This window comes from Galleria mellonella, unplaced genomic scaffold, assembly GCF_026898425.1.
Source record: "Galleria mellonella isolate WM207_F2 unplaced genomic scaffold, CSIRO_AGI_GalMel_v1 utg89, whole genome shotgun sequence".
Taxonomy (NCBI): domain Eukaryota; kingdom Metazoa; phylum Arthropoda; class Insecta; order Lepidoptera; family Pyralidae; genus Galleria; species Galleria mellonella.
In genome coordinates, this window is record NW_026442169.1 from 867,925 (window position 1) to 894,862 (window position 26,938).

The 26,938-nt window shown below is 37.5% G+C and overlaps 1 protein-coding gene across 1 annotated transcript; it reads right to left on the reverse strand.

Moving 5' to 3' along the window:
• Positions 1-1,318: 1,318 nt before the first annotated feature.
• On the reverse strand, positions 1,319-25,202 carry LOC113519944 (myosin heavy chain, muscle). The gene is made up of 25 exons (XM_026905193.3): positions 25,103-25,202; positions 24,173-24,441; positions 23,432-23,575; positions 21,400-21,584; positions 20,620-20,815; positions 20,009-20,072; positions 19,715-19,813; positions 19,073-19,176; positions 17,178-17,315; positions 16,768-17,037; positions 15,827-15,997; positions 13,918-14,097; positions 13,353-13,512; positions 12,567-12,619; positions 11,790-11,877; positions 11,125-11,242; positions 9,648-9,765; positions 9,157-9,293; positions 8,646-8,772; positions 7,993-8,202; positions 5,844-6,730; positions 5,301-5,379; positions 4,577-4,822; positions 2,510-4,345; positions 1,319-1,792 (listed from the first exon to the last, which is right to left on the reverse strand). Exons 2-25 carry the CDS (start codon positions 24,377-24,379, stop codon positions 1,709-1,711), a joined length of 5,901 nt encoding a protein of 1,966 aa, XP_026760994.2. The 5' UTR covers positions 24,380-24,441; positions 25,103-25,202; the 3' UTR covers positions 1,319-1,708.
• Positions 25,203-26,938: the final 1,736 nt, after the last annotated feature.

Here is a 26,938-nt window from a genome sequence, read left to right on the forward strand (position 1 = left end):
TTACGATCGTGAGTTTCAAAAAGTTACTGGAATTAGCTGCTTAAGTATTCACGGGCCCGCAAGGTCTTTTCTTTGTGAAAATTTCTCAGTTTCACTTTGCTTTATAGATATTATTAATTCTGATTTCATATTCATATATATTAACGTTTTGTGATCTGGCTTAGAATGAGCCATCGCTTCCTTTTTTTTGATGGGTGAAAATGGTCTGGTAACTGCGCCTGCGCTAACGGGATACGCTGGCGGAGCACCAGTGAAGGGCGATAGATGAGAATGAAAACAGGCCAGTTAGCCCATCATGATGAATTCATCAGGAATTAACCATGATAGTTTCCAGGGAGAACAGCGAGGAGGTCGACCTGGTTGGGTATATTGCTAGCAATGGGATTCTCAGTCTCCATTACTAACAATCCCTTTCCCCCATCGCTTCCTTTCTTGTGGGTGTCGTAAGAGGCGACTAACGGAATGACTGGAGGATGGGCAGCAGCGTCCTTCTTAAAACATTGTCAAGAGCTTATCTGTAGTTGCCAACCCGCCTGACAAGCGTGGAACCCTCTCCCCCTTGGGGAGGCCTGATGGCATAATAGTATATATTTTAAAACTACTTTTGAAGTAAAAAATTGTTATTTAAGTTACTTAAAATGAGTATAGTACTAAATATATAGTATAATACTAGACTCTTACGTTTTACCAGAGGGAGACTTTGTACAAAAGTCGATTGCTTGGGTACCTATGTCTTATTCGTGTTTCAACCGTGAAGCAGTTGTGTTTGCATGGCTGTGTTTCGGTTTGAAGGGTGGGATATGGCGTGAATTTACAGGGTACAGAGGAGTAACACCTGAGTCTTCAGGAATGACAACGCATGGGGGGTATCATGGGCGAAACAGTATACTCTGTTATGTCCATGGTACTGCTCATGTCTATAGGTGACGGTTACCACTTTTCATCAGGTAGACCGTCAGTTTGTTTGCCATTCTAAGTTGTATAAAAAAAAACTATCATTGGTCCTAAATTAGGTTTAACTAGAAATGAAAAACAAGAGATTTTGCAAAAAGTTTGACAAGCACTGCTCAAGCAATGTATTAAAATGTAATATTCCAAAGATACATTATTCTCTACAATTACATTAACTGTATTCATAATAAATACAATAATTATATATTTGTTTTAAATTATTAAGTTTCCTGGGAAAATTATAAATAAATGCAAATTTTAACCTATTAATGCATTTTTATATTTTTTTCTACGTTTTTATATTTCCATTTAAAAACAACTATTTTTGGGGTAATAATTAAAGGTGATATGAAATAAAACCCATCAATATTTTAGTATTTTATGACAACGATATCGCTTTATTAGATGTCAAAGGAGCAGCGCGAGGGTGGGGCGCGCGGGCGCCGGTGAGGGGGGTGGGGGGCGTGTCTCTGCGGAGCTAGCGGCCGCCGCGCGCCACACTCTCGCGCACTCGCATACGCTCGATACATACAGTATTTCACGGTAATAAATAATATAAATAAATATCAACAAGTTATAAAATAGCCTTTCGTAAAAAGATTAGATCACTAGTGTATATTTTTTTGTTGTTTTAAAAAAAAATGATTTTTACAGTTTCTCGTTTCACGCTTTCGTAACACATTCAACTGGTATAAAAAACTAGGTTACAATAATATCAACGAAAAATCTGTACAGTCCGTTTTTATTTGTGGAACGTTTAGAAATCGTTTTCGGGCGCCAGGTCGAACCTAGGTGGGAAGGTGCCGAAGGCGTCAGCGAGCGCGGGGCGCGAGCGCTGGGGCTGCAACACAAAAACAAACGTTGTAACATCTGTTGCTGTAACAAGTTAAGGCCCCTTTACATGGGCAATTCAGAATACACAATATTTCTGATTGGACCGGCCAAGACAAGGTAAGCTACTCTCCTTAGAGCGTATTATCCTGTCATTGATATTGGAGGGTAATTAACAGTAACCAACCCCTATATTATTGGTTTCAATGTCTGTTCAGAACACTTAATTTTTTTTAAATTTGACCGTTAATATAACCAATATGACATGTTACTCGTAACATTAAACTGTTATTACTATGATGTTACATTTGATGAGGTTATGTATGATATACATACTATATTTAAACTGTGGCTAGACATGATGCCATACAAATATTGATCGATATGGAAAAATTGTATAATCCATTACATATGTTAATTACTTTCGGTCCGTTGATGTATAAAAATTGCCCATGTAAGAGCCCCTTTATTCGATCACATGCAGGACACGTGCTTGGTATAGAATGCAAGATGGAGGAACTAATGTCTATATTGGACTCGATACAAAGATGCACTGTTCTATGTGCCGTGGGGGACGTGCAACGAAGAGTTGCCAACTTACATAATACTCCAGTGCTGACTTATGGACGCCCTTTAATGGACGCCTGAACGGAAGAAATACGAATACTTTAATAAGTAACAGAGAAGATATAGAATTTATAATGTAAACAAATACTATTTAACTCACCGCCGGACTGACTCCTCTCGCTGCGGATCCCGCGCGTCCCTTGCCACGGAATTTGCTGATAGCTTGTTCGGCCAGGTCTGCCCTCTCTTCCGCCTCTTCCAACTCCTGTTGCGCCTTGCGGAACTTAGCCAAGTTGAGAGCGGCGATCTCTTCTGCCTCCTCGATCTGCCTCTTGTAGGTCTTGATCTTCTGTTGGAGTTTGTCGACAAGGTCCTGCATGCGTTCGTGGTTCTTGCGGTCTTCCTCGGCCTGGAAGGTCAATTCCTTGATACGCCTCTCGGCCTTACGCAGGTTCTTTTGGGCGTCGGCGTGTCTCCTTTGTTCGCCATCAAGCTCATTCTCGAGCTCCCTAACTCTCTGTTCGAGTTTCTGGATAGCCTTCTTTCCTCCTTTAAGGGCATTAGCTTCGGCCTCATCCAGTCTGACCTGCAATTCCTTGATTTGTTGTTCAAGGGCCTTGCGCAGTTTCTCCTGGGTCTGAGCATGTTCCTGTTCAGCACGGAGCTCGTCGGCAAGACGGGCGGCATCGACCATGGCCTTCTTGGCCTTCTCCTCGCTGTTCTTGGTCTCGTTGAGAAGCTCATCCAGGTCAGAATGTAAGGTCTGTAATTCAGACTCAAGTTTCCTCTTCGCGGCAGAAAGGGAAGCGTTTTGGGCGGATAATTCATTAAGTTGTTCATGAGCATCGCCGAGTTCCTGTTCAGCTTGGCGGCGGGCACGGTCGGCCTGTTCCAGAAGTGTACGCGACTCTTCGAGCTCATTCTGGAGGGCATTAGCACGGCGTTCCGAGATGCCGAGTTGTTCACGGGCATCGTCACGGGCACGTTGTTCTTCTTCGAGAGCGGTCTGCAAGTCCTTGATTTGGCCTTGATAACGCTTGATGTTCTTCTGGGCCTCGGCGTTAGCCTTGTTAGCATGGTCAAGAGCAATTTCGAGCTCATTGATGTCGGCCTCAAGCTTCTTCTTCATGCGTAGGGCCTCAGCCTTGCCCTTAGCCTCGGCTTCGAGGGAAGCCTGCATGGAGTCGAGGGCTCGCTGGTGGTTCTTGCGTGTGTTCTCGAATTCCTCCTCCTTCTCCTGAATACGCCTGTCGATCTCCTGTCTGACCTGAGACAGTTCGAGCTGTGCACGCAGGACCTTGTTTTCTTCTTGTTCGAGGGCAGCTTCGGCCTCTTCAAGAGCGGCCTGAAGCTCGTCTTTTTCAGCTTCAAGGCGCTTCCTAGCCTTCTCGATTTCATGGATGTTGCGGCCACCTTCACCGATCTGGTCAAGGAGATCCTTGACTTCATCAGCAAGGTTCTTGTTCTCACGGCGGACGGCCTCGAGTTGTTCCTGGCCTTCCTCATAGGCGCCCTTAAGGCGGAACAATTCAGTGGAATAGTTGCGGCATTCCTTCTGGCTGGCGTCAAGCTCGGCGGCGAGATCGTCAACCTTGAGTTTCCATTCTCCAATGATCTTGTCGAATGCCTTTTGTTTCTTCTCGGCAGCGTTGGCAATAGCGGTGGCACGGTCAACCTCGAGTTGCAGATCCTCGACCTCGGTGGCGAGGCGCTGCTTGGTCTTTTCGAGGGCGACAACCTTCTGGTTGAGGGACTCAATGGTCTCCTCGGCTTCGGCGAGGCGAGCCTGGAGCTTGCGCTTGGCTTCCTCGAGTTCCTCCGAGCGAGCAACACCTTCGGACTCGTACTTGGAGCGCCACAGTTGAGATTCGGCGTTGGCCTTGGACAATTGGCGTTGTAAGTCAGCCTTGCCTTCGGCCTCCTCCTCGACCTGTTCGCGGATGTTGTCCAAGTCGTGCTCCAGGTTGCGGAACTTGCCAAGAAGAGTAGCGCGTTCCTGTAAATAAAAAAAAAAGAAATAAGCTAATTCGGTATAAATAAATTTACTAAACTTTATAACTGATCTCAAAAATTTTTATGCCCTTTTTAAAAGAAAGATATTTTATATCAATATTAACAAAATCGAACACAAATTTGTTTTACAAAACAAAACCTTTGATAATAATACCGTCATCTAAAAAATTCGTATATTATATGTAAATTAAATTTCATTTTTTATGATACTAACCCTGGCTTCCTCGTCGGCGAGCCTCTTGGTGTCCTCCAATTGTGTGGTGAGCGACACCTTGATCTTGGAAAGCTGGGACACCTGGGACTCGGCCTCCTCCAATTGGCGGAGAAGGTCAGAGTTCTCGATGGACAGCTTCTTCTTGGCGGCATCCAGGTCATTGAGGGTGCGGTTGGCCTCATCAGACCTGCTCTGGACTTCATTGAGTTGGTGTTGCAATTGCTTGACAATCTTCTCCTGGGCAGCCTATTTCAAAAACGTTTTATTAGCATTTCATACTCAAAAGTTAATAGCAATTAACTTTTGTTGCAATTATTATTAAACTATGTTATAATAATAACAATAATCAAATCTGGATAAAGAATTGAATTATTGTTAAATACACACAATTTCTTTTTATTAGATGACTAAATGTTAATTTGCTTATGCGATTTCCCTATTTTTCTTTTCAGCATGCGTTAGTCGATTTCTTACCTCTTCTAAACTATAGCTATAAATTGTTATTAAACACACATTTATGGTAACAAAAAATATTTTATCTTTCATGCTATTCGAATAAAATTTTTAAATTGTTTAGTAAAAATAATTTGAATAATATGATGAGTTATGTATTTGATTTTGAATGTTGTGTTTTTATTTATATCGTCCACTATTTGCGAAAGCGAAGCTATATGTCCTGCCATAATATTGCTGATGCCAACACTTATTTTTTATCCATTTGTACCTTTTCGTTGGACAAGTGGTCGAGACCGGCACGAAGGTCATTGACTTCGCTAAAGTATTGAGAGCGCTCTTTCTCAGCCCTGAATAGATAGAATATCACAAGAACAATTTAATAAACCACCAAAACCGGTATCAACCGAGGGATCATTGTCGCTCTGCTGATGATCAAGGGGGTGATTATTTGGAGGACCACAATTCTGTCACTATGTTGTATACAGGTTTGTGTTTATGTGTTTGTCCGGATAGTAAAAAATTTAGATTCCATGCAGGATTCACCCCAGGCGGTACACATGCCTCTAAGGTGACATGTTACCTTCTCCCTTGCGACTTGATCGATAGCCGCGCGCGTGTTGTTAAGCTCGTTGTAGCAAGACGCACGATCATGCTCAGCCCTGAATTACATTTAAGTTCAATAAACAATTTCAATACAATATCTTTTGATTAACGTAGTTACAAATAATACCGTTCATACTGTAAAATCGATTCCGAAGTTTTGTATACATAATATTTTCAATTAAGTAAAAAGTTTATGAAATATACGTACTTGGCCTTGAGTTTGTTGAGCTGGTCGAGTTGCTCACCCATCTCGGAGACAGCATCGTTGTGCTTCTTGCGGAGATTGGCAAGAGTGGACTCGTGTTGGATGTTGGCCTCCTCGAGGTCGCGGCGGAGTTTGCTGAGCTCAGCCTCGCGCTTCTTGTTGAGCTCGATCTGAGCGGAGGTGGCGCCACCAGCCTCTTCAAGGCGCTCACCAAGCTCCTCGAGTTCGCGAGCGAGGTCAGCACGCTGCTTCTCAGCCTTAGCGCGCGCTTGACGTTCGGATTCGACTTCCTCCTCGAGCTCCTCAATGCGGGACTGGAGCTCCTTGATCTGTTTCTGGAGCTTGGCAACCAAGGACTGCTCATCTTCCAACTTGGCGTTCAAAGAGGCGATTTCCTTGTCCTTGCGCTGGATGGTCTGTTCCAGTTCCTTCTTGTTGCGTTCCAGATCGGCAACAGCCTCCTGGGTCAGCTTCAAGTCACCCTCAGCCTTCCTCCTTTGCTTCTCAACATCACCACGGAGTTTCTTCTCGCGCTCCAAAGAGTCCTCCAACTCATCAAGGGTCTGCTCCAGCTTAGCCTTAACCTTGTTCAGGTGGTTGACTTTGTCTTCGGAGGCCTGGAGATCTTCGGCGGTCTTCTGGTTGACCTCCTGCATGTGTTTCTTCTCCTTGTTGAGCTTGTTGATGAGCTCATCCTGGTGGGCGATCTCATCGTTCAAGTTGCGGATCTGGTGGTCCTTGGTGGCCTTGTCTTGCTCGGTCTTTTGGAGGGCCAATTCCAGGTCTTCAATGTCCTTCTTCAGACCAGATACTTCTTGTTCCAGCTTCTTCTTAGCTTGGAAGAGCTGGTTGCGAGCATCCTCTTCCTGGGTAAGGCGGTCTTGGGTGTCCTGTAAGAAAGTAAAGTATTTTATTAACAATTTACTTAGTTAAAATTATAATTAAGTAAATATAGAGTTACACGCTCTAGTTTTACACGAGTGAATAATGTTAAGATGAAACACGACTTTCGCTTTAGTTACCAGCAATTTCTATGTTGAACGTGTATGTACTTGTGTAATCAGAGCCTGTACTGTGACTACTAGACAACCGATAAGTATTTAGTATCTATAAGTTTGCTTCTTATCAATCGTCACCTAATATCAATTAATGGTTTGCAATAAAACCGTGCAACTAGCGGACGCGCAATATATTTTTAACTCAAACTGTACCAAACACGTAAACAAATCTGTGTTTATTTAGAGAAACAAGTCGATTTACAGTTACAGTGAAGTCATTTGCAACACTGTATCTTGTATTTACTTCCTTTTATTTAAAACTAACTCAATGTAAACAAAATTATTTATAATAAAAATAAATGCCTCATAATTACACCAATTTCCTGATTTACCCAGTTACGAAAAACTAAATGACTAATATCTGGCAGCACCACCCAGAACACCTACACTTGAGTCAATTTATAAAAGTTTTTTCTTAAGTCGTTTCACCCGAGAATTAAACCCGAGATCTCAGTTGCAGAAATTAATGTACTACGCCCCTAGGAGTGTCAAATACTGTCATTAATAATACCAAATTACTTTTCTTATTTTTAGCGATGATTTTATTTAGTTCAATAATAAAAAACAAGCTGGTAAATTATATATATTACATACAGTTTTTAGAACTAAAATAATTTTTCATATTATTATATATGTATTGATGTTAAATTGAATCATCATCATTATATCAGCCGTTAACTGCCGTCTACTGCTGAACATAGACCTCCCCCATAAGGGGAGTTTGGTCAAAAGTTGCCAAGCTTAGCAGGCGAGTTGGCGACCGTAGCTCGACTTTGGTGATGTTTTAAGAGGAACACTGCTACTCATTCCTCAACCAATTTTAATTAAAAAAAAAATACTAATTCTTTTAATCACTGCATACAATTAGGACACTTTCTCAATTCTCAAAAGCAATATTAATATCAAAAAGTGCTTTCTAGAATCCAAAACATTTTAAGAAACTTTATTTTCCTAAATAATTATTAAGCTAATCGATCGAGCGATAGGATGTCATTTACGCGTATCTGTCACTATGTTAATGATGCTGTCACTGATGGTTTAATTAGTGTTTACAAAGTGGAGTAATAATTAATTGCATGATCATAAGTACTCACCCTAAGTTGAGATTCGATATCAGACTTCTGCGCCTGGAGTTTAGCGGCACGCTCCTGGATCTCAGATAGAGAGCCCTTCTCTCCCTCAAGGCTGGACAGCAGGTTGGTCTTCTCCTCAAGGAGCTTGGCGTTAAGGGCCTCGAGCTCCTTGCGGAGTTTCTCTTCCTTCTCGAAGTCTTCCTGTGCTTTTTGTGCCTTCTCCTCCAATTTCTGCAAAACATCACCACTTTTATTCATTGTCCCATCCCATTCAGTCACATGTAATACTTCCGTCATCGTAGCCATCCTAATTATTATAATTTATATTAAATCATTAATCAAATCACTGAGGAATACAAAAGGTTCGGTTCGTTCGTAAGTGCAGGAAGGGTGCGCGCGACGCCGACCGATCCACTACTGAGCACCGCTGGAGTTTTCCAGCGGCGGGACGATCGCCCCCGCATTAATATTGTGCAAGGAAAAAGCGCGCGGGTAGCGGCTGAAGAGGGGAGGAATCCAGAAATGGCAGCGGCAGGTGCTGCGGTGTCACGTAACGGGCAGGTGGGTGCGGTCGATCTATTTGCGTTCAAATGAATCACGCGTACTATATTAAAGTATATGGGCCATAGCGGTTAATCATATTAATCAGGTACGCAGCGATGAGAGACACTTACCGCGATCTCATCCTCGACACGGGTGACGTTGAGCAGAGGCTTGACCTTCTGCCACATTTTCCACCATGGCCAGGTGCGGAGCTGCAGGTATTTGCGCAAGTTGCGTTGTACAACTTGGAGAGCGAGCCTAAACAAAATATTTTAATTTGAAACTAGAATTTGTCCGCAATTTCGTACGTGTGGATTTCTGAAGTTAGTAAGTAGGTAGATGGCTACTTTTAAATTAAATATCACAATAAAATATACACCATATTTTAAATTAAACATTCAGCAACTGTTGAAATTTATTTTGATCAAGTAGTTTTTTGTGTGATACCGGAACAAATATGTAGACAGACAGAAAGATAGACGAAAATAATAAAAAAAAAATAGAATTCTATTAAACTTATTACGAAAATTTTTCTTTAATATCTCCTATATCAGACATAATCCAGTTATATTATTATATAAATGAAAGCTATTAAATCCAAGAGCATCTGTCCATATATTGAAATTAAAGTCTATTGCTTACCTCTGTTCCTGTAGCTTCTTGTACTCCTTACGGGACAAGTAACCACGGATGTAGGCTTGGAGCCATGAGACGATTTTGGACAACCTGTCGTCACGCAACTCTTCCATCTGACCCAGGACACCAGCGCGGAAGAATACCTGCTCGTACGTATTAAGTGTTAAGAGACAGCTACGTTATTGTAGCAAGTATAAATTAATATTAATGTTACATATATATTTATAAATATTCTTAATAAATTTGTAAATAGAAATGTAAATATATATTCTTCTAAGAAAAATATACAGTTAAGATATATGTATATATAATAAGGACGAACACAAATTTTCATTACGATAACATAAAAGTTAGTGGATCAGGACATTGTAAAAGAATTAAGCATTAATTGTAATTGAGAAGAAAAAATGCAGCTTAGATGTAGTAAAGCCAGGAAATGACATGCTAACACCGACATATAGCGATTAGTAATGTGATGTGTGGCATGCTGTTGCTACCTTGGTCTTTCCAAGCCTGAAAGACTCCGAATCCAAGCCGGTTTGTTCGAGAATTTTCTCTGTGGCTTTCTCTGGTGTTATTGGCTCTTTGATCAGGTTCGGGCACAGAATTTTGTATCTGCGTTAGGGAGCACACAAAATAAAATACTACTACTGATTATTGGGTGTGTAGGGTGGTGAGGACAGCTGAAATACAAACGAGAGCCAGAGTATCTTGGGCTCTGACAATAAGCAGCTTTGAGTGTATACTTCTGCCAAATTACGGCACCAGTCAAAAGGTGGTATTGTAACTTGACAAAGCATTGAAGCTTCGCAATTCGCCTGTGGGTATCACACGGCTAACTACAGAAACGGGTTCAAGACATGCCTTGGTGTGACCGAGACGGTAGGACTCGACATCCAAACCAGTGGCCTCCAGGATGACTTGGGCGATTTTCTTAGGATCAGTTTCCTTGTCCACAGCTTGAGGGGCCAGGATCTTGTAGCTACATTATCAAATATTGGCACACAATGAAGGAAAGTCAATGAAGTCGAATCGTTCATCTAATCCGAATGTCACAAGGAAGAAAGGATTCGAATACTTAAGAAATTTCTAACGCATGATTAGGTATCTAATTATGTAAACACGGTTATTCTAATACTACGCGTGAGTTAGAACTTTCTTAATTATCATATTTATAAAACTCGTACATACTTTTTGTATGTCATGGACAAGTTTTATTCTATAGGTGCAAACCAAAATAATAACTACTACTCAGAAGAGAAACCTAGAAACAATGAGCATACAGGTATCACTACTTATTGGTAGGGTATAATAAACCAACTCTATTCTTTAGAGTTTACGTGAGTCTTCGGGGAATAAAGAGTTCATGCTAACGCCATTCGGTAATGGTATCTATTTTTAAAATCCTTGCCTTAGTATGACCGATACGATAGCTTTCAGGGTCAAGATTAACCGATTCCAAACACTTCCTAGCTGCTTCTTTGGGATCTTTTTCAGCAGTCATGATGGCTGGTGCAAGAATCATGTAACTGTTCATTAAATAATGCTGTTGATTATTCATATCTTAGATAAATTTGAAATTATAAAATTTAAACAAACCGATACTAAGAAAGAAATATCATAGTCTAAACATAATAAACACTCAACATTTTAAAGTATAAATCAGAATTGAATCACACTCATCAAAATAATTTTAGAAAGTGTTACTCATAGTAATGCATGACTGGAAGGCTATTTGACGTCAAAAGAGTCAGCTGCAATACCAGAAATAAAATCGTTCCACATATTTCCAGTGTTAAAATAAATTTGTTTAGACTCAGCAACTGAATTTATAGTGGTTTTAAAACAAATTTTTATCTCTTGATTTAATAACATAATAAATAATATCATTTGATAATGTTTCAAATATATTTGTCGAATTAATGCAAAAATAGTTTGTGGGCTGAAAATTTTTCATGAGCTTTAGAGTCTTACCGATGCTTGAAGTCAGGGTAGACCATTCGGTTGGGGAAACCTTTACGGCAAATACGGATACCTTCAAGTACACCGTTACAAGTCAGCTGGTGCATAACCAAGTGGGAGTCAATGAGACCTAATGGACAAAGTTGATTATCAACACCGAATCATATTTACAACATAAACCTAAACAAGAAAATAGAAATGTTTTATACTATACTTTAACTGACGGAAAGGATATTGTTATAGATATTTTTCTTTAAATTCTGCATGAACAACCATAATTAAAAAGGCCGTCATGAGACGATCATTGAAATGTGACTATTTTTTAATAATATTCAGATCATTTTTTCTTTGGTAATAATTTTAAAATAGGTTAACTTTATACATACGTGTACAAGAGTATTAAAATGTTTGTAAAGAATATCAGAAAAAGATGTTTCAGTTGTAGATGTCTAAATGAGAGAAAAATCTAAATTAACATACATTTTTCGTATAAAGAAAATAGATTTCATAAATGACTTCCCAAAAGTAAATGAAGGTTTGAAAATTTACATAAGTGTATAGCTGTTGGAAATTTAACAATTCATATTCGAACTTCAAATTAAGTGATGCAAGTTTTGGGAGCTTTGGAAAGTAGTTCTTTAAGATCTGTACAAGACAATGTTTTGTTTCTAACTTACCAGGCTGTTTCAACTCGTTGGGGATGATACAACGCACGAAGTGAGGCTGAGTGGACCTCAGCGTTGTCATCAGGTTGTTAAGTTGTTCCTGTAGTGTTTAAAAATGTAAGTAACAATCTAGCTATAACGGCTCGCATTTGCAAACGAAATAAAGCGTTACATAAAAAAATATTCTTATTTGCTCAAAAGAAACAATATCCTTATAATTTCACAATAAAGTGAAATAATATACAAATTTGTGATTACAGAAATTCACACACATTATAATGAATGATAATGATATGTCATTGAAGTATAGACATAATAAATTAAATAATGAGACAATTAATCATGATACCTAATAATATATTAATAACACAGGTTACACATAGAAACACACGAACAAACATAAGCTTAGTATTACCAGCTGTGCTACAGTAATTGGTCTCACTAGAACATTCTTACTGAAATTGCATGCATTTGAAAAAAATAATTCCAGTAAGTGGGTATATTCTGTTCTTCTGGACTACAAACGCAGCTGTGCGATAAATCATATTGCCACACTTAGTGATCAGTGCGCGCAAATGTCTGTGGTGGTGCATTATATTACATTATTAAAATCCATATTAATCACAATTGAGTATTGTTGTGATTACCTTAAAACATCTACGATACTCAAAATATGATGTCCAACTACACTCAACATTAAAATCGGTGTATAGCTACATCCAGGTAGGATTATACATCGATTAGATGATAAACAAAAGAAAAACAACTCGTTTACGTAAATTAAATAACCTTGTAAGCTGAGGAGACAGTAGCGAAACCACCACCCTTCTTACCGCGACCGCCTATGAATATACATGTATAAGCATTGATTAGTTCGTGGACGATTGCAACATTATCATTGAGGTACCAACTGTACTACTAGAAATAACCAGGGAGCGTAACGCCGACATGAGCTGTGCTGCAAACACACTGACACGGACGGACACGAAGGTAAAAGCAGTTGAAGTTGCAACAGTGATATAGATGATAAAAGTAAAAATGATAGTAACACCATTCATATAGAAGTATTGGTGACAGTTGAAAGCGTTTGACAGACGAAGAAAGCGACGAGATGGTCACAGAAGCAAAGTAAGGGCATGGTCAACATGTTTACCCTGTAGAGCGATGATACGGTCTGGAAGGCAGAACCCTTGGCACGTTTGCCACCAGCGCCTATTTTATTCAAAACAGTAAGTCAGAATGATCGCAGTTAGATACACAGTTTCCATTACCATTTAGTATGGTGTTATGATATTTTTTGTTTATGGACCAAGAACATTGAAGTATAGCTTGAACTTGGTTTTGGTTCCACGATGAAATTTCTATGATGCAACATAATAGTATGTCGTGAATTGTGCAACGTACCATCCGTATACGGTGCTCTAGTTTTGCTCTAGTATGTTCACAGATGTAATCAGCTCATACCTGTACGCTCAGCTTCGCCCTATCTAATATAGCTAGTAAACTCATTATTATATTTATAAATGGAAGAATAATGAAGTCTTAAGTACTAAGTCAAAAAGAAATGATACGTACCCTTGCCACCGCCACCACCGCCAGCATCACCAGATTGGCCGGGATGGTCAGCAAAGATCTCAACCAACAGTTTGTTCTGACCCTTCTTGAATTGATCTACGACAGTGTCGTTGAGGGGATCCTTGTTCTTTTCAAGCCAGCCAGTGATGTTGTAGCCGACCTATTTCACAAATATGTTAATTAACTATTAAATCAGGAAAAATAAACAAATGGTCGTGAGTTCAAATCTAATGTGCAAAATTTGTGTTCATTAGAATTTCCGTCATGGCTCTTGAACGTTAGACATAGTCAACACAGTTGAACCTATTAAAGTTTACCACGAGATAGTAGGTTATTTCCATATATAGTTTGTTTTTTTTAAGTGGAATGAAAATATAACTAATGGTCGATCTGATGCAAACTAGTAAACGACGCTTATAAACAAGAACAGCACTATAGACATAATACACTGTATATGTCACAGTTCCTATAGTGTAATATTCTTTCTTATGTTTTTATTCGAATATGAATGTTGATAATGAATGTTGAAATCTCAAAAGGTAAGGTAAGGCTTTTAGATACTTACATTACCGGCGTAGTGGCCAATGGCGAAGTGAGCCTCCTGGCAACCGGGCTTGGGGGGCTTGGGCTTGACGAAGCAAGCAGATTTGCCCAAGTGGTTGTTGTTCAACTTGTCGGCGAAGGTCTTATCGGTGGCTTTGGGGAACATAGACTCTTCCTCCAAGATGGACAAGACACCCATGGGCTGAAATTGAACCGGAATGATTAGAACACGAAGCGATTATAATGTCCTGGAAGGAATACTGTCCTTTTGTTGGCTGAACATGAGTAAGTACTATTTTAAATCAAATTTTCTGATTAAATATTACACCAAAAAATGTACAGTAATATATATATAAAAAAAATTAAAAAACAGAACTAAAAATAAAGAAGATAATGTTCTGTCTCTTTTTGTGAATTAACCAAGAAGTGCAAAACTATATTTTATAATATATTTTCTATATTAAAAAACATAGTCTGTATTAAACACGTGTATTTTAATTGTTAAGCGTTATGATTGAAGCAGCATGCAAATTGTTTATTTGTATGTGTTTGTGTTGTAGCATAAGTATAATGTAATAAGTAATTGGCTTTGTAATATTAGGAAGCCCATAGCTTACTTTGTAGCTGCGATTTTAACCTATGCGAAAACTATATTTATCAAGATATATATATTTTTCGTGCTTACAATAAATATTTATAGTAAATAAATAATTTTATTAAGAATATATAGCTTAAGCAAAATGGTGATGGTTGACAGTTGATCTTACATTTGTAAAATTAAACTACGTTTCTGTAACATTGTGCAGTCCTACGAGAGCAGTGTATTATTGTTCTATTAAATTACGCGTCAGCTTAAGGAATCTCATAACGTACAAGAGGATATGCAAATAGCTTAGTTTCTCTAAACGAACGATTGCGTGTGAAAGCGATTTTATCCTTTACTACGCAATTACTGGGAGCGGGGAGTATGCAGCCAGTAATCATTACTTTTGCATTTGCAGGCGATGCCTTTGCAGCCTGAAGCTTCTTCTATCGCGACCCTAAACTTCAAGCTTTGTATGATATACCTTTTCTATTAAATTTATTGTCGCTTGAAGATCCATACCAAAGTCTATAAAGGTCCACTGAATCCCTTCCCTTTCATATTCCTCTTGTTCTAGTACGAACATGAAATGGTTAAAGTACTGTTGCAATTTTTCATTGGTAAAGTTAACACAGAGCTGATTAAACCCGTTCACCTGGACCGTTGAAACATGTAAAATAATCGTATATGATTATTAATAACTGTCGTGGATAACTGTTTGATGTGGATGTTGGTGTCTTTATGTGAGATAGTAACAAACAGAGACACACAATTGGAATTACAAAATCACAACGAGCAGATAGCATTGATAGAGTGATTCGAGTAAAGTCAGTCAAGGTGTTCAGTTGTTATACATTTCTGAACATGAGAAATTTTACTTTAATTATAAAACATAAATAAAAAATAACAGACATTATTCGAATACTCTAATGGCGAGATGCAAGCGTTCATTGTTGCTTTGTCGCCATATACCTTTTCAATAAGGTCAATGCAATTTTGGAGATCCATGCCAAAGTCAATGAAAGTCCATTCGATGCCCTCGCGGTGGTATTCCTCTTGCTCCAAGACGAACATGTGATGGTTAAAGAACTGCTGTAGTTTCTCGTTGGTGAAGTTAATGCAGAGTTGTTCAAAACCGTTGTACTGCAGGTGAATGTGAAATGTTAAGCGAAGGAAAAAGACTGGTTGCGGATTCTGTTCCGCACTTCAGTTACAATAATGAGTTGGGATAGATATTAAGGCTACTCCTGTCTCTACTCGGACAGCCTATGACAACGATACAACCACTGATCCCGTCGTGAGAGCCCCAGCGTCGACGGGTATGATATTTAACCCATTCGACTATTACCTTCTCAATAAGATCGATACAAGCGAGCAAGTCCATTCCAAAATCGATGAAAGCCCAGTTGATGCCCTCTTTCTTGTACTCTTCTTGTTCGAGTACGAACATGTGGTGGTTAAAGAACTGCTGCAGCTTCTCATTGGTGAAGTTAATGCAGAGTTGCTCGAAACCGTTGTACTTTTATAAAGAATAGGAAACCCATATAAATGGACAGGTTAGCACAGTTAGGAAATACTAAATTAGCCTATCCACCATTAGTGAGCGCGGAACGACATGAAAAGCTAAAATTTATGCCACTATAGATGACTCATGGTCCAACCGAGGATTAAGCGCACTCGGTATACCTTCTCAATAAGATCTATGCAGGCCAGTAAGTCCATTCCGAAATCAATGAACTCCCAGTGAATTCCTTCTTTGGTATATTCTTCTTGTTCCAATACAAACATGTGGTGATTGAAGAATTGTTGGAGTTTCTCGTTGGTGAAGTTAATACAAAGTTGCTCAAAGCCATTGTACTAAGAAATAAATTATCATTAACATCATACATATTGACAAGTTTTGTTGATTACTCCTCCTCTTTACTTATAAAATAATATATATAATAACTAGTCAATATAATAATAATATAATGGTACATAATCATAACATTCTTTAACAAAAAATAAATAACAATTCTTTTATTAGTGAAGCAATTAAACAAATTCGTAGTCATGTTGACTGTACGTAGAATGTCATTTTAATTGTAGTGATGCAATTTTTTTGGTTTAGGATGTACATCACAATTCAAATGTATGATATGTTTAAACTATATTCCATATATGGATATATCTAAGTTCAGGCTATATTTTTTTATTTCATCTATAAATTGACTTATGATCCATGTATGGATAAGTCTGACTTATTTAGGCCAATCACCTTTTCAAAAGACCCAAGTCCTCAATACTTACGTCGAAGATCTCGAAACCGGCGATATCCAGTACACCGATGAAGTGCTGCCTCTTCTGCTTGGTATCTAGGGTCTCGTTACATTTCTTGACCAGCCATTTGAAGAGACGATCGAACACACCCTTGCAAAGGGCACCGACGGAGTTGAACACCTGGTCCTTGTTACGACCCTGGGTGACGAACTCGTTACCGACCTTGATCTTGGGTTTCAACAAGTTCATGTACAAGTCCTGACAGTCGACACCGAGAAGTTTGGCAACCCTCTCACCATCCTGGAAAAATATAAAAAATATATTAGAATATTCACATTAACAATTGAGAAAATCTTGGGACATCGCGATGAAGTAAATTTTTTGTGAGTAAATACTCTTCTTGGAAGTTGAAGATATATACTACTTTAACTGATACTTGCCTCAGTACCGTCAGCTTCAGCCTGTTCCTCGCGACCCCTCTGCTTGAACTTCATACCACCCATGTGCATGACAGCGGCGGTGATCTTGTAAACGTTGTCCTTTTCCTCTTGGGTGAAACCCAGAATGTCGAAGGCTTGCTATAATACCATAAAATATATTAATGTTTCTGTTTTTTAAACTACTTCAAAAATCTTCACTCGATCAATTTTATTATACTAATAAAATTGTAAAAAAAAATCGCAATCATTAGCATCTTGCCAAAGATAAATGGACCGAAATTAACAGAAAATTTTGAGGCCTGTAGTAACTTGAACATACCGTGTTAGTACAAGAAGCTCGAAGTTTTTATTGTCTTTCGATTTAAAGTTCTAAGGGAAATAATATTCAGGTTTATAGGTAAAATAATTTAAATAATGATAATGATATTGATTTTACATATATACTCGTAAATATTTGAGATATTGATATTAGAGTAATTAAAATTATTACTCTAATAGTAAATTCTATTAAAACACATTAAAATACTTACGGAGGTGTTAGTTATTGAAGAAAAGCATTAGCACACAGGAGGAGCATTAAGAAAAGTATACTTTTCAAAAGGGGTGCACAAAAAGAATTTTGAATTTCACATATATAGAGTGTATACAATTTACCAATTCAAACCTATGGGACTGTCGCAAAAATATCTACTTAAAAAATCTAATTTAACTATTTTCTATGATAGATTTGTTTACACTTATATCCATTATAGTCAATATTAATGGTCCTTTCACATACTTGTTCTGTATTTGTATTATAAAATACAGAATATACCGTGTGCGTCACGTAGCCATTTCGATCAGATCATGTCAACAGTCAGAAAGTTCGATTTCCCTTTACACTTACATCGGTTAATGTACATTCTTCACCGTCATCGACGTTGGGGATAGTAATCTTACCCTGGGCGACGTTATGGTAATCGTAAATGTCGTTTGATAAGAAGCACATTTCTGTAGATTAAACAACCGGAATTAACACGACGCCAAAGCTGCCAGATCCTAAGTTGTGGGGTACCCTATATGTCTGTGTTGTGTAAGTATACATATTAGTTTTTTGGGGTGCTTGTGCTGGATCGGGATCTGGGCCGATTACATATTTCCGTGATAAAACTTGTGCATAAAGCCCTTTTGAACACTTGCAAGGAGCGAGCATGTCATGTATAGGTCAGATCTGAAATTTCACCTTCAATATATATAACCAATCACCGTATATCTGAATCAAGACGCACGCTCCATGCTCAGTTCGCGACTTACAACCGTCAATTCGAACTCTGCTGCGTCGTTGACTCCAGGTATACGTGTCGTCCCTTGACTTAAGAGGGGATAGTCGGACACCCGGTTGCTTAGCATCGTCATTTCTGTGAACATCAAGCCAAGATCTGACTTACACATGCATTGACTGAGTTACAGCTCAGCCTTAAGCGAAGCAGGAAGCGATAAAGGTAGCCAAAGTACAAAACATCGATAAGACCAAATGAGCCAGTAGTCATAATCTGGACTCACGTCAGTGATTTGCATTTCCTCGCCGTCATTGACGCCGGGAATAACAGTCTTGCCTTGTGAGACGATGTTGTAGTCCATGATGTTGTTGGACAAAAAGCAGATGTCTAAAAAGGTCATCAATTACAGTCATGTTTAATAATTGATGATGGAAAACCAAACTTAAGGAAACACGCCAACGTCCTTGTGGCTTTCGGGGATAAGAAAAGTACTATAACTATTTTGTGTTCTCGTGCATATTCAGTAGCAAAATATCTCAATTGCTGACCGGTTCTATGCGGAACAGCAATTGGGGTGGTAAGAAAAACAGTGGTAATTGCCGACAGGTCACCTAGTCTCAGTAGGTAGGCACTTACGTCGGTCAAAGTACATTCCTCGCCATCGTCTACGTTGGGGATGGTAGTTTTTCCTTGTGATACGATGACATAGTCATATATGTCGTTTGACAGCTGACACATCTCTAAATATTGAAATGCATGTTAATTCACATAACATACTGTTTTGTTGTAGTGTAGACATTATTTGTAGAAAGTGAGGACGCCAATATATCTGTGTATCAATATATAGTTCCAAGAGAATTTTTAAATGTAGTAAACTGTAAAATGCTACAAATAATCATAAGTCGTAAATTATAGTAATTGAATTTTTAAATGACGGTCATGACATAGTATTGTGTATTTGTGTGTAGTGTGTATATGTGTAAAGAATTATTTCGGACATCTTAAGAACTAATATAACTTGTTAATACTGTAATATATAACTACTATAATTTCCAATTCTTATTATTATTCTATCTCTTTATTAATAATTTTTGTCATAATATAAACATTATTTTTTTCATTTTGCCATTTGATATCTAAAACTAAAGTTTAATTAATTATAATAAATTAATCTTGAATATCATGGCAAGAATTTAAAATAAAATCCAAAATTAGATTCAACTATTGTGAAAGTAAATTTCAATTGTGTATGTTCATTCCAGTTTTACGTATACGCACCCTTAAGTCCAGGTACAGAGCCGGACATCATTTGGTAGAAGATGTGGTAGGAACGCTCAAGAGCTTGTTGGGAGATTACACGAGCCTTCTCGAGCAGGTCTGGCGAAAACAAGTTGTTTTAGATACTAATTCCAATAAAGATTTTAGGCTAGGGTCACATTTAGCGTATCTTCGATGCCGGTAGTAATTTAGATGCAATTTGGTGTATTGGCGTTTATAGTAGATGATAGCAACCAAAGATCAGCCTAATGTGGTGCTAGCCTTAAGGGTACAGTCGACTTCCATAGTACTTACAGGTTTCAATGTCGGCACCAGCCAATTTGCCGGAGTTACCGAAGTGAATACGAATGAATTTACCCTGTGGAAGAGAGGATACATTTTTGTTAGTACGGTAACAAACAAAATGCTTAATGTCAATAGACTGATATTAGATGTTCGAAGAAGTAGATTTTCTTTTGATACAGTTTTGACTGACTGACTAACTAGTTTTGTGGTTATTTCTAGGTTCAAATTTTAAGTACTCTAATAGTGATTCAAAATGTCGGTCATGCAATAGGAAAATATTTTGATAGCGACAAAGTAATCCAAAACTTTCAAAGCAAAAGATGCAGTAAATTAAAAAAATATCTTTAATGGTACATTTATTTCCAACTTATTTTTATAGTTTAAACGTTTTAATTCCTGATCAAAGCGGTTTTCGAATAAATTAATCAAGATCATTGAAAATTGTTAAATTATTTTTGAAAATTGGCAGCTAATTCCGACATTGCCACACTTAGGTGAGCTTTCGTATGAACGTTCTTATGATAGTGAGTGAATCAAGGGATAAGGGAGTGAATAAAGAACTTGGTGTGAAGATGGATCTATAAGAATATAAAATTAATTAAAAAAAAATATATACTTACGAAACGGGAAGAGTTGTCGTTACGGGTGGTCTTGGCGTTACCAAAGGCTTCAAGGACAGGGTTAGTCTGGACGACTTGATCTTCCAAGGATCCCTTCTTCTCCTGGCTGGCATCCTTCTTCTGCGACGCACCGACGGTGGCGAAGTACGCAATTACCTTCTTCGTGTTCTCAGTCTTACCAGCACCAGACTCACCGCTGGTCAGGGTAGAAAACAATTTATTATTATCATTCATAGATAGTCCATTACCTAAGAATGAATGGTTTAAAAACGACGAAGTTATGAAGTAATAGACTAATAAAAAAATACATACACAGAAACGACAATCTCCTTTTTTGTATTCGGTTGATTAACAATTTAAAAATTTTAGAATAACTTAAAATCAATTAACAAAAAATATGATTAACACTGCCGTGTGGTCCCGGCATAGAATGGGCTACCCCTTCCTTTACCGTGGGTGTCGTAAGAAACGATTAAGAACCACGTGGTTCCCCCTGGAAACCATTGTGAACGATTCTTGTTGAATTGCGTTGCCATTCCTGAGCACTCAAATGTTATTCCTCTGTACCCTGTAAATTCACGCCATATCCCACCCTTCAAACCGAAACACAGTCATGCAAACACAACTGCTTGACAGTAGAAACGACTGGGACAGAGGTACCCAAGCAATCGATTTTTGTACAAAGTCTCACTGTAGTGTAAATATTTTAATGTGTCCAATGTAATTTATTTACAATAAAGATTTTACAATAAAATACAATAAAAGTATTTTCATACTTACGTAATCAACATAGATTGATTCTCGTGGTTGGTCAACATGTTTACGTAAGCACCATCGGAAATGGCGAAGATATGGGGGGGCACTTCCGAACGACGCTTGCCACGGTACAGCCTGGCGCATCGTGTGGTGTACACGGGGAACCTCTTGTAGGGATTGATGGCGACGCAGAAGAGACCCGAGTACGTCTGCGGTGATGAAAGTGACGATTATTCCTTCTGGTGATAACAATGCATCTGATGATATGAATAAAGTGAAAAGAATAGAAGAATACCATAGCGTCATGATTAAAAATGACTGAATATACAAAAAAATGAACATGTTTTAAAAATTATATTGTGATGACGAAAGTGATAATTATTCCTTATCATATCAGTGAATGTGATGGAAAATAAAGAAAATGAAGAATTCGAAAATGTTACATTTAAAATTTATGTTCATTTTTTAATATATGAAAAATAAATTTTATATTAATTTAACTGATTGACGAGAATTTAATGAAATTACTACTCATACGTACTTTAGAGTTCATTAAATTCTCGTCAACTAATTTTATATATGAATACCATAATATTTAAGGATTTACTAATTAATTGATTGTATGTAAAATAGAATAGAAAAGATAAACGAATCGAATGTGATGAATCATGATGAAATGACATAATTTAGACACAACTCACACACAAATACAGAGATAGTATTGTATTGATACTTTAAATCTCTGATTTTGAATATTGTGCAAAAGAATTCTCTGCAAAAACGTATTTTTTTATAGATCAGTAATTCAAATTTGTGAACCAAAATATGAGTTTATTGTTAATTACAGAGTTTCTCTTGCACACATTTGACACGAAAGAAACATAATAAAAAAAAAATTAAAAACGAAAATAGACTTATAATGACACGTAGAGGTTGAGTACTGTAGTGGTACTTTTATACTCTACAGGAAATCAAAACAGAGTAACAGATTCTATCAAGAGAATAGGAAATAAAAAAAAACACACCCAATTTTATACTAAACAAAACATAAATAATCTAAACGCAAAGACCTAAATAGAAATGAAGAGCTCCAACGAAGTCCCGAACACCGACTTGTCCTGTCAAAAGGTTTCAAGTCTGGTAAAAGGAGGTCAGGGATTAGTCACATTTGGAAATTGGATTGGACTGTCCAGTCCTGTAGACACGTTCTATTTTAAAATTATACTTGACAAAACAAAATTGAATAATCAAAAATCGTAAATACTTTCGTTAGTTGACGATTCGAAAATAGCTTCATTGATCTATTGCCAAGTTATGTGCTGGATATAGAGTAAATATATGTTTTATGTACTACTTACTTATAAATAATATATTTAATTTGATTAATACATTCAAAGTCGAGTATTGACTCGATAATATATCTACAGTGTATTGCTCGATGCTTATATGCATTGTATATTAAAGAGAAATAAGATACTATGTTAAGAAAACCGGGCGAATGCATCCGTTATCTATATTTGTCTAACACAATTTATCTATATCCGTTCACTTTGGGAGCTGTATTGAAAAGATTTACGAAGCGCGGAGAATATTTTCACACCACCAAAATAACTAATAAATCGCCACCAAAATAGATTCAGCCAACGTATTGACGATTCTATTTATAATACACAAATTAAAACATCCATCCAAGATTAATTGCGCTCTTCACGGGTAACGAGTGCACTTTAGTACTTGGTTGCAATCCAATATCCAATAGACGTGTCTACAGCGATGACAGATAAGAAAGGTGAGGTGAACATGCACACTGCAACGCTAACTCCAACCGCTGGCCCTATTCCTGACTTACGTAGATAAGCTTATGGTAATATCTTTGCTTCAAGTTATACAAAACTGAAGCGTCGTTGAGGTATGTCAAGTTGGACATATCCTCGCATTTCTCGTATTTAGGTGGGTTGACTTGACCTACAAGATCCTTCTTGAAGTCTTTTGTCTGTGGAACAGAAGGTTACATTAGTTTCTAATAATGGTAAAGGCGCTTGTAGCGCCTACTTACATAAATGAGTTTCGCATAGTATCGCTGTCGAAGATTATGGAGCACAGCCGCATCGTTTAAGTACGTGAGATCAGCCATGTCTTCGACTTTCTCGAATTTCGGCGGGTTTACTTGTGAGAGGAGTTCCTTTTTTAATGTCTTCTCCTGCTCATTTAATAGATGGATTTAGTATATGTAAGAAAATTAGACTTTATTAATTCGTTCATAAATATTAAAATCAAGTTGAGTAATTCATTAAACATCTATTCCTATGTCAGTTGTAAAATATAGTGCATGTGATCTGAAATACATGAATCCATTCACCACAACTATTTTCTTTTTAAATTAATTTACTACTTTTACAGTAGTTTCCAAAACTTTTTACTAATGTAATGACTTATTAATACCGTTAAAAACGATTCCTCAATTACATTCCCAACATTAATTATATTTTACAATGAATGAATTTTGTAATAGTATGGTTTCTGTTCTATTAATGATTTTTAATACCCAATAATTTATTTTATCTTATAATTCGATAATCGATGTGTACTAATATTAATGTATAAATAATAATTTAGATGGATAGATTGTTGATAATGTTATTACTAATTGATTGTTACTAACTCAAAAAAAAAAACCCTTATGGTTTTCAATATGTATGTAACCCTAATCTAAATTTCTTTCATTCATTTATTTTAATTAGCTATCTAGAGATAACTGTATTATGTTAAGATTGCCATTCGATATTGGCTCCTTTACCTCGCCTCCTGGAAGGTTGACGGTCACCAGATCACCCTTGGTGGCCTTAATCTCGCCCTGCACGAAGCCCTCCTTTTCGTCTGGCACCCAACATGCCTTCTTGCCATCGTAGGGCTTGCTCTGATCGATACGCTTCTGCTCAAGAGAAACGAACAGGTATGGGGTCGGATCGGGATCGTCTCCCTCTTGGACCACAGGCTTCGGCATTTCGGAGGGCTAACGAGACTTTTGGGCTAGTCGAGACACGAGAACACAGCCCTGGAGCCTTCCTGCGAATATATACACCACACGTTAATGTCTACGAAACTTTTCAAAGATCAAGAACCGGCCCCGAAACGCGCGTCTATTTGTGGCTGTAATCCGAGTAGTAGCAGATTCGGGAACGGTGCCAGCGCGCACGCCGTTTGCGTAATACACGACTTTTATGCGCAAGTTTTTTATTAGCTTATCCCAATCGGCCCTTCACGGATGTTACGTCACATGGAATGCGAGTCTGGACACACGCCAACCGATTTATTCGATTCTTATTATTGTCTTTTATGGTGCTGGTCGATGGGTCAATTACGTTTTGTCCAGTCAGTTAAAATTTAAAAGTAAACTTGTTTGCTATTAAATAACTAGTGCAAATATTAAATGTGTCTGTTTTATTTATACTTTCATATACTATTTGTCATGTTAATTAAACAAACAGTTCATCTATGTCGGCATGGATCAACATTATCAATCAATCACTTAGAAATTTCGCTCAACGATCGACTGAACCATAAACCAAACACCACGAAGTTTCTCACTTCTCGACAGACCACTTCACAAATCAATCCAATCGATAAATCAGCTGGCGGATGTACACTGATGCACTGATGTGCATAAGCACTCGCGGACACTATAGACGCAGCGCTGGGCGCGCGGGGTACGTGCGTGCGTACTCACGTTTGAAGCCGTTCTGACCGGCGGCGGGGCGCTCTGATGCTTTTTATACCAGCAATTCGATACCATCGCTCGCGATCACCCCATTTTAGGCGGATGCCAACCTGCCCAGGCTACACTTTCAGACGAGCTTAGCTTTCACTACAGCGGGAGCGTTCGCTGAAGCGAGTCCCCAACACTCACTCGCGTCTGGATGCCTCATGCTCGTTGGCGTTTCCTCTACGGGTGATCTCGATCTTGATTTTGCATGCTGCAAATGGAATGACACTGGAATGATTATTAAAAATGATATCCGGTATGGTTTTTAGTATTTATAGAGTTGATGGTAAATTATAAAATATTGTTTACGGGCAATAATTTAATTTTAGTTTTAAGACGTTGAAGACTTTCTTGGAATCTTGATTCAAAACAGAATGAGTTGTTTAAACAATTATCTGAAATAGACAGCGCTGTTTTCGATTTTTCTCACGCGTTAAAAACATTGTTTAAGCTAAACAAGTTTTTCAGAATTAGGAAAATTTTTATTTTTAATATTATATTTTTATTTTGAAAAGTAAGAAGTAAAAAACGACTGGACCCATAATAGTGCAAACTAACTCGAATAAACTGTATTTATTTATTTATCAGATCTAAATTCGTTGATATATTAACATTTTTTGACATGCGACTCCAAATGAAAAACTAGTAAAAGGCCTACCTAATGGAAAATGGTCACCGTCGCCTATAGACATAAACAACAGCATGAACACAAAGATTTCCTTGTTTTTACCATGAACATTACAAAATACTTATACTCTCGAGGACTATGGTGTTAAGCTTTCTCAAAACAAAATGTCAGGGTTAGCCGTTAAAAATATTATTCAATTAAATACCCTCTTTAATTAAATTCTCAGTAACAATTTCATTTGACAAAGTTTATTTCTGTGTTGGTCTCTTTTTTTTTTGACAATATTGATTACAATTTTTTTTTCTGATTCCTTTTTATTTATTTTGTTATTTATTAATTGTATTTACTTTAAATCTGTTAATAGTTGAATTCATTATACTGTCTGTTAACGTGATTTATTGTATTTTTGTTATTATTAATTTATTTTCAATTTTCTTTTCAATAAAAAAAAAATTGTAATTATCAATATTTATATAGGATTATTTTGAACATATAATAAATTAGGAAATTCAGGAAAATCTACAGAACATATGTTCATGTTCGTATTATAATAATAGTCATATAAAAGTGAAATAAACAAAAGACACGTAAAGATAGAATTCTTTATCCGTCTGATGTCATTGATGAAGGTCGATTGAAAACAATATCAGTTATCACTTTTGAGTTTTCATAAGTCATTACTTGTTTTCTTTCTTTAGAGATTGCAAAAAGCGATCACTGGATTAAGGAGCTATCTATATACATGCATGCTACATGTAAGTGATGATTATCACTTTCCATCAGGTGTTTTAATGAATAAAAATGGAATGATAAGCCCTCCTGTGCTATCAGTAAACACTGGCGGAGCACCAATGAGGGATGACACCTATAAAGATGAAGCAGACTATAAAAATATATCATTACTCTGTGTTTCAAGTCTAGACTCACGTGAATCTACAGTCAGGATCTACACGGGGATAACTTATTTTTTCTTACTTTTTAATCCACTAATAAGAATTAAGATTAATTAATAATAATAATATTTATTTAATCAGACCACATAAGGCCCATTTTGTTAGTTATAAATTGACTTAACCTATGTTAGTAAATCAGCGGTCATAACGCTCTTGCATTGATAACCTGTCCCACCCAATATTTTAGGATGGGACAGTCCATTTTGTCAGCAATAATTA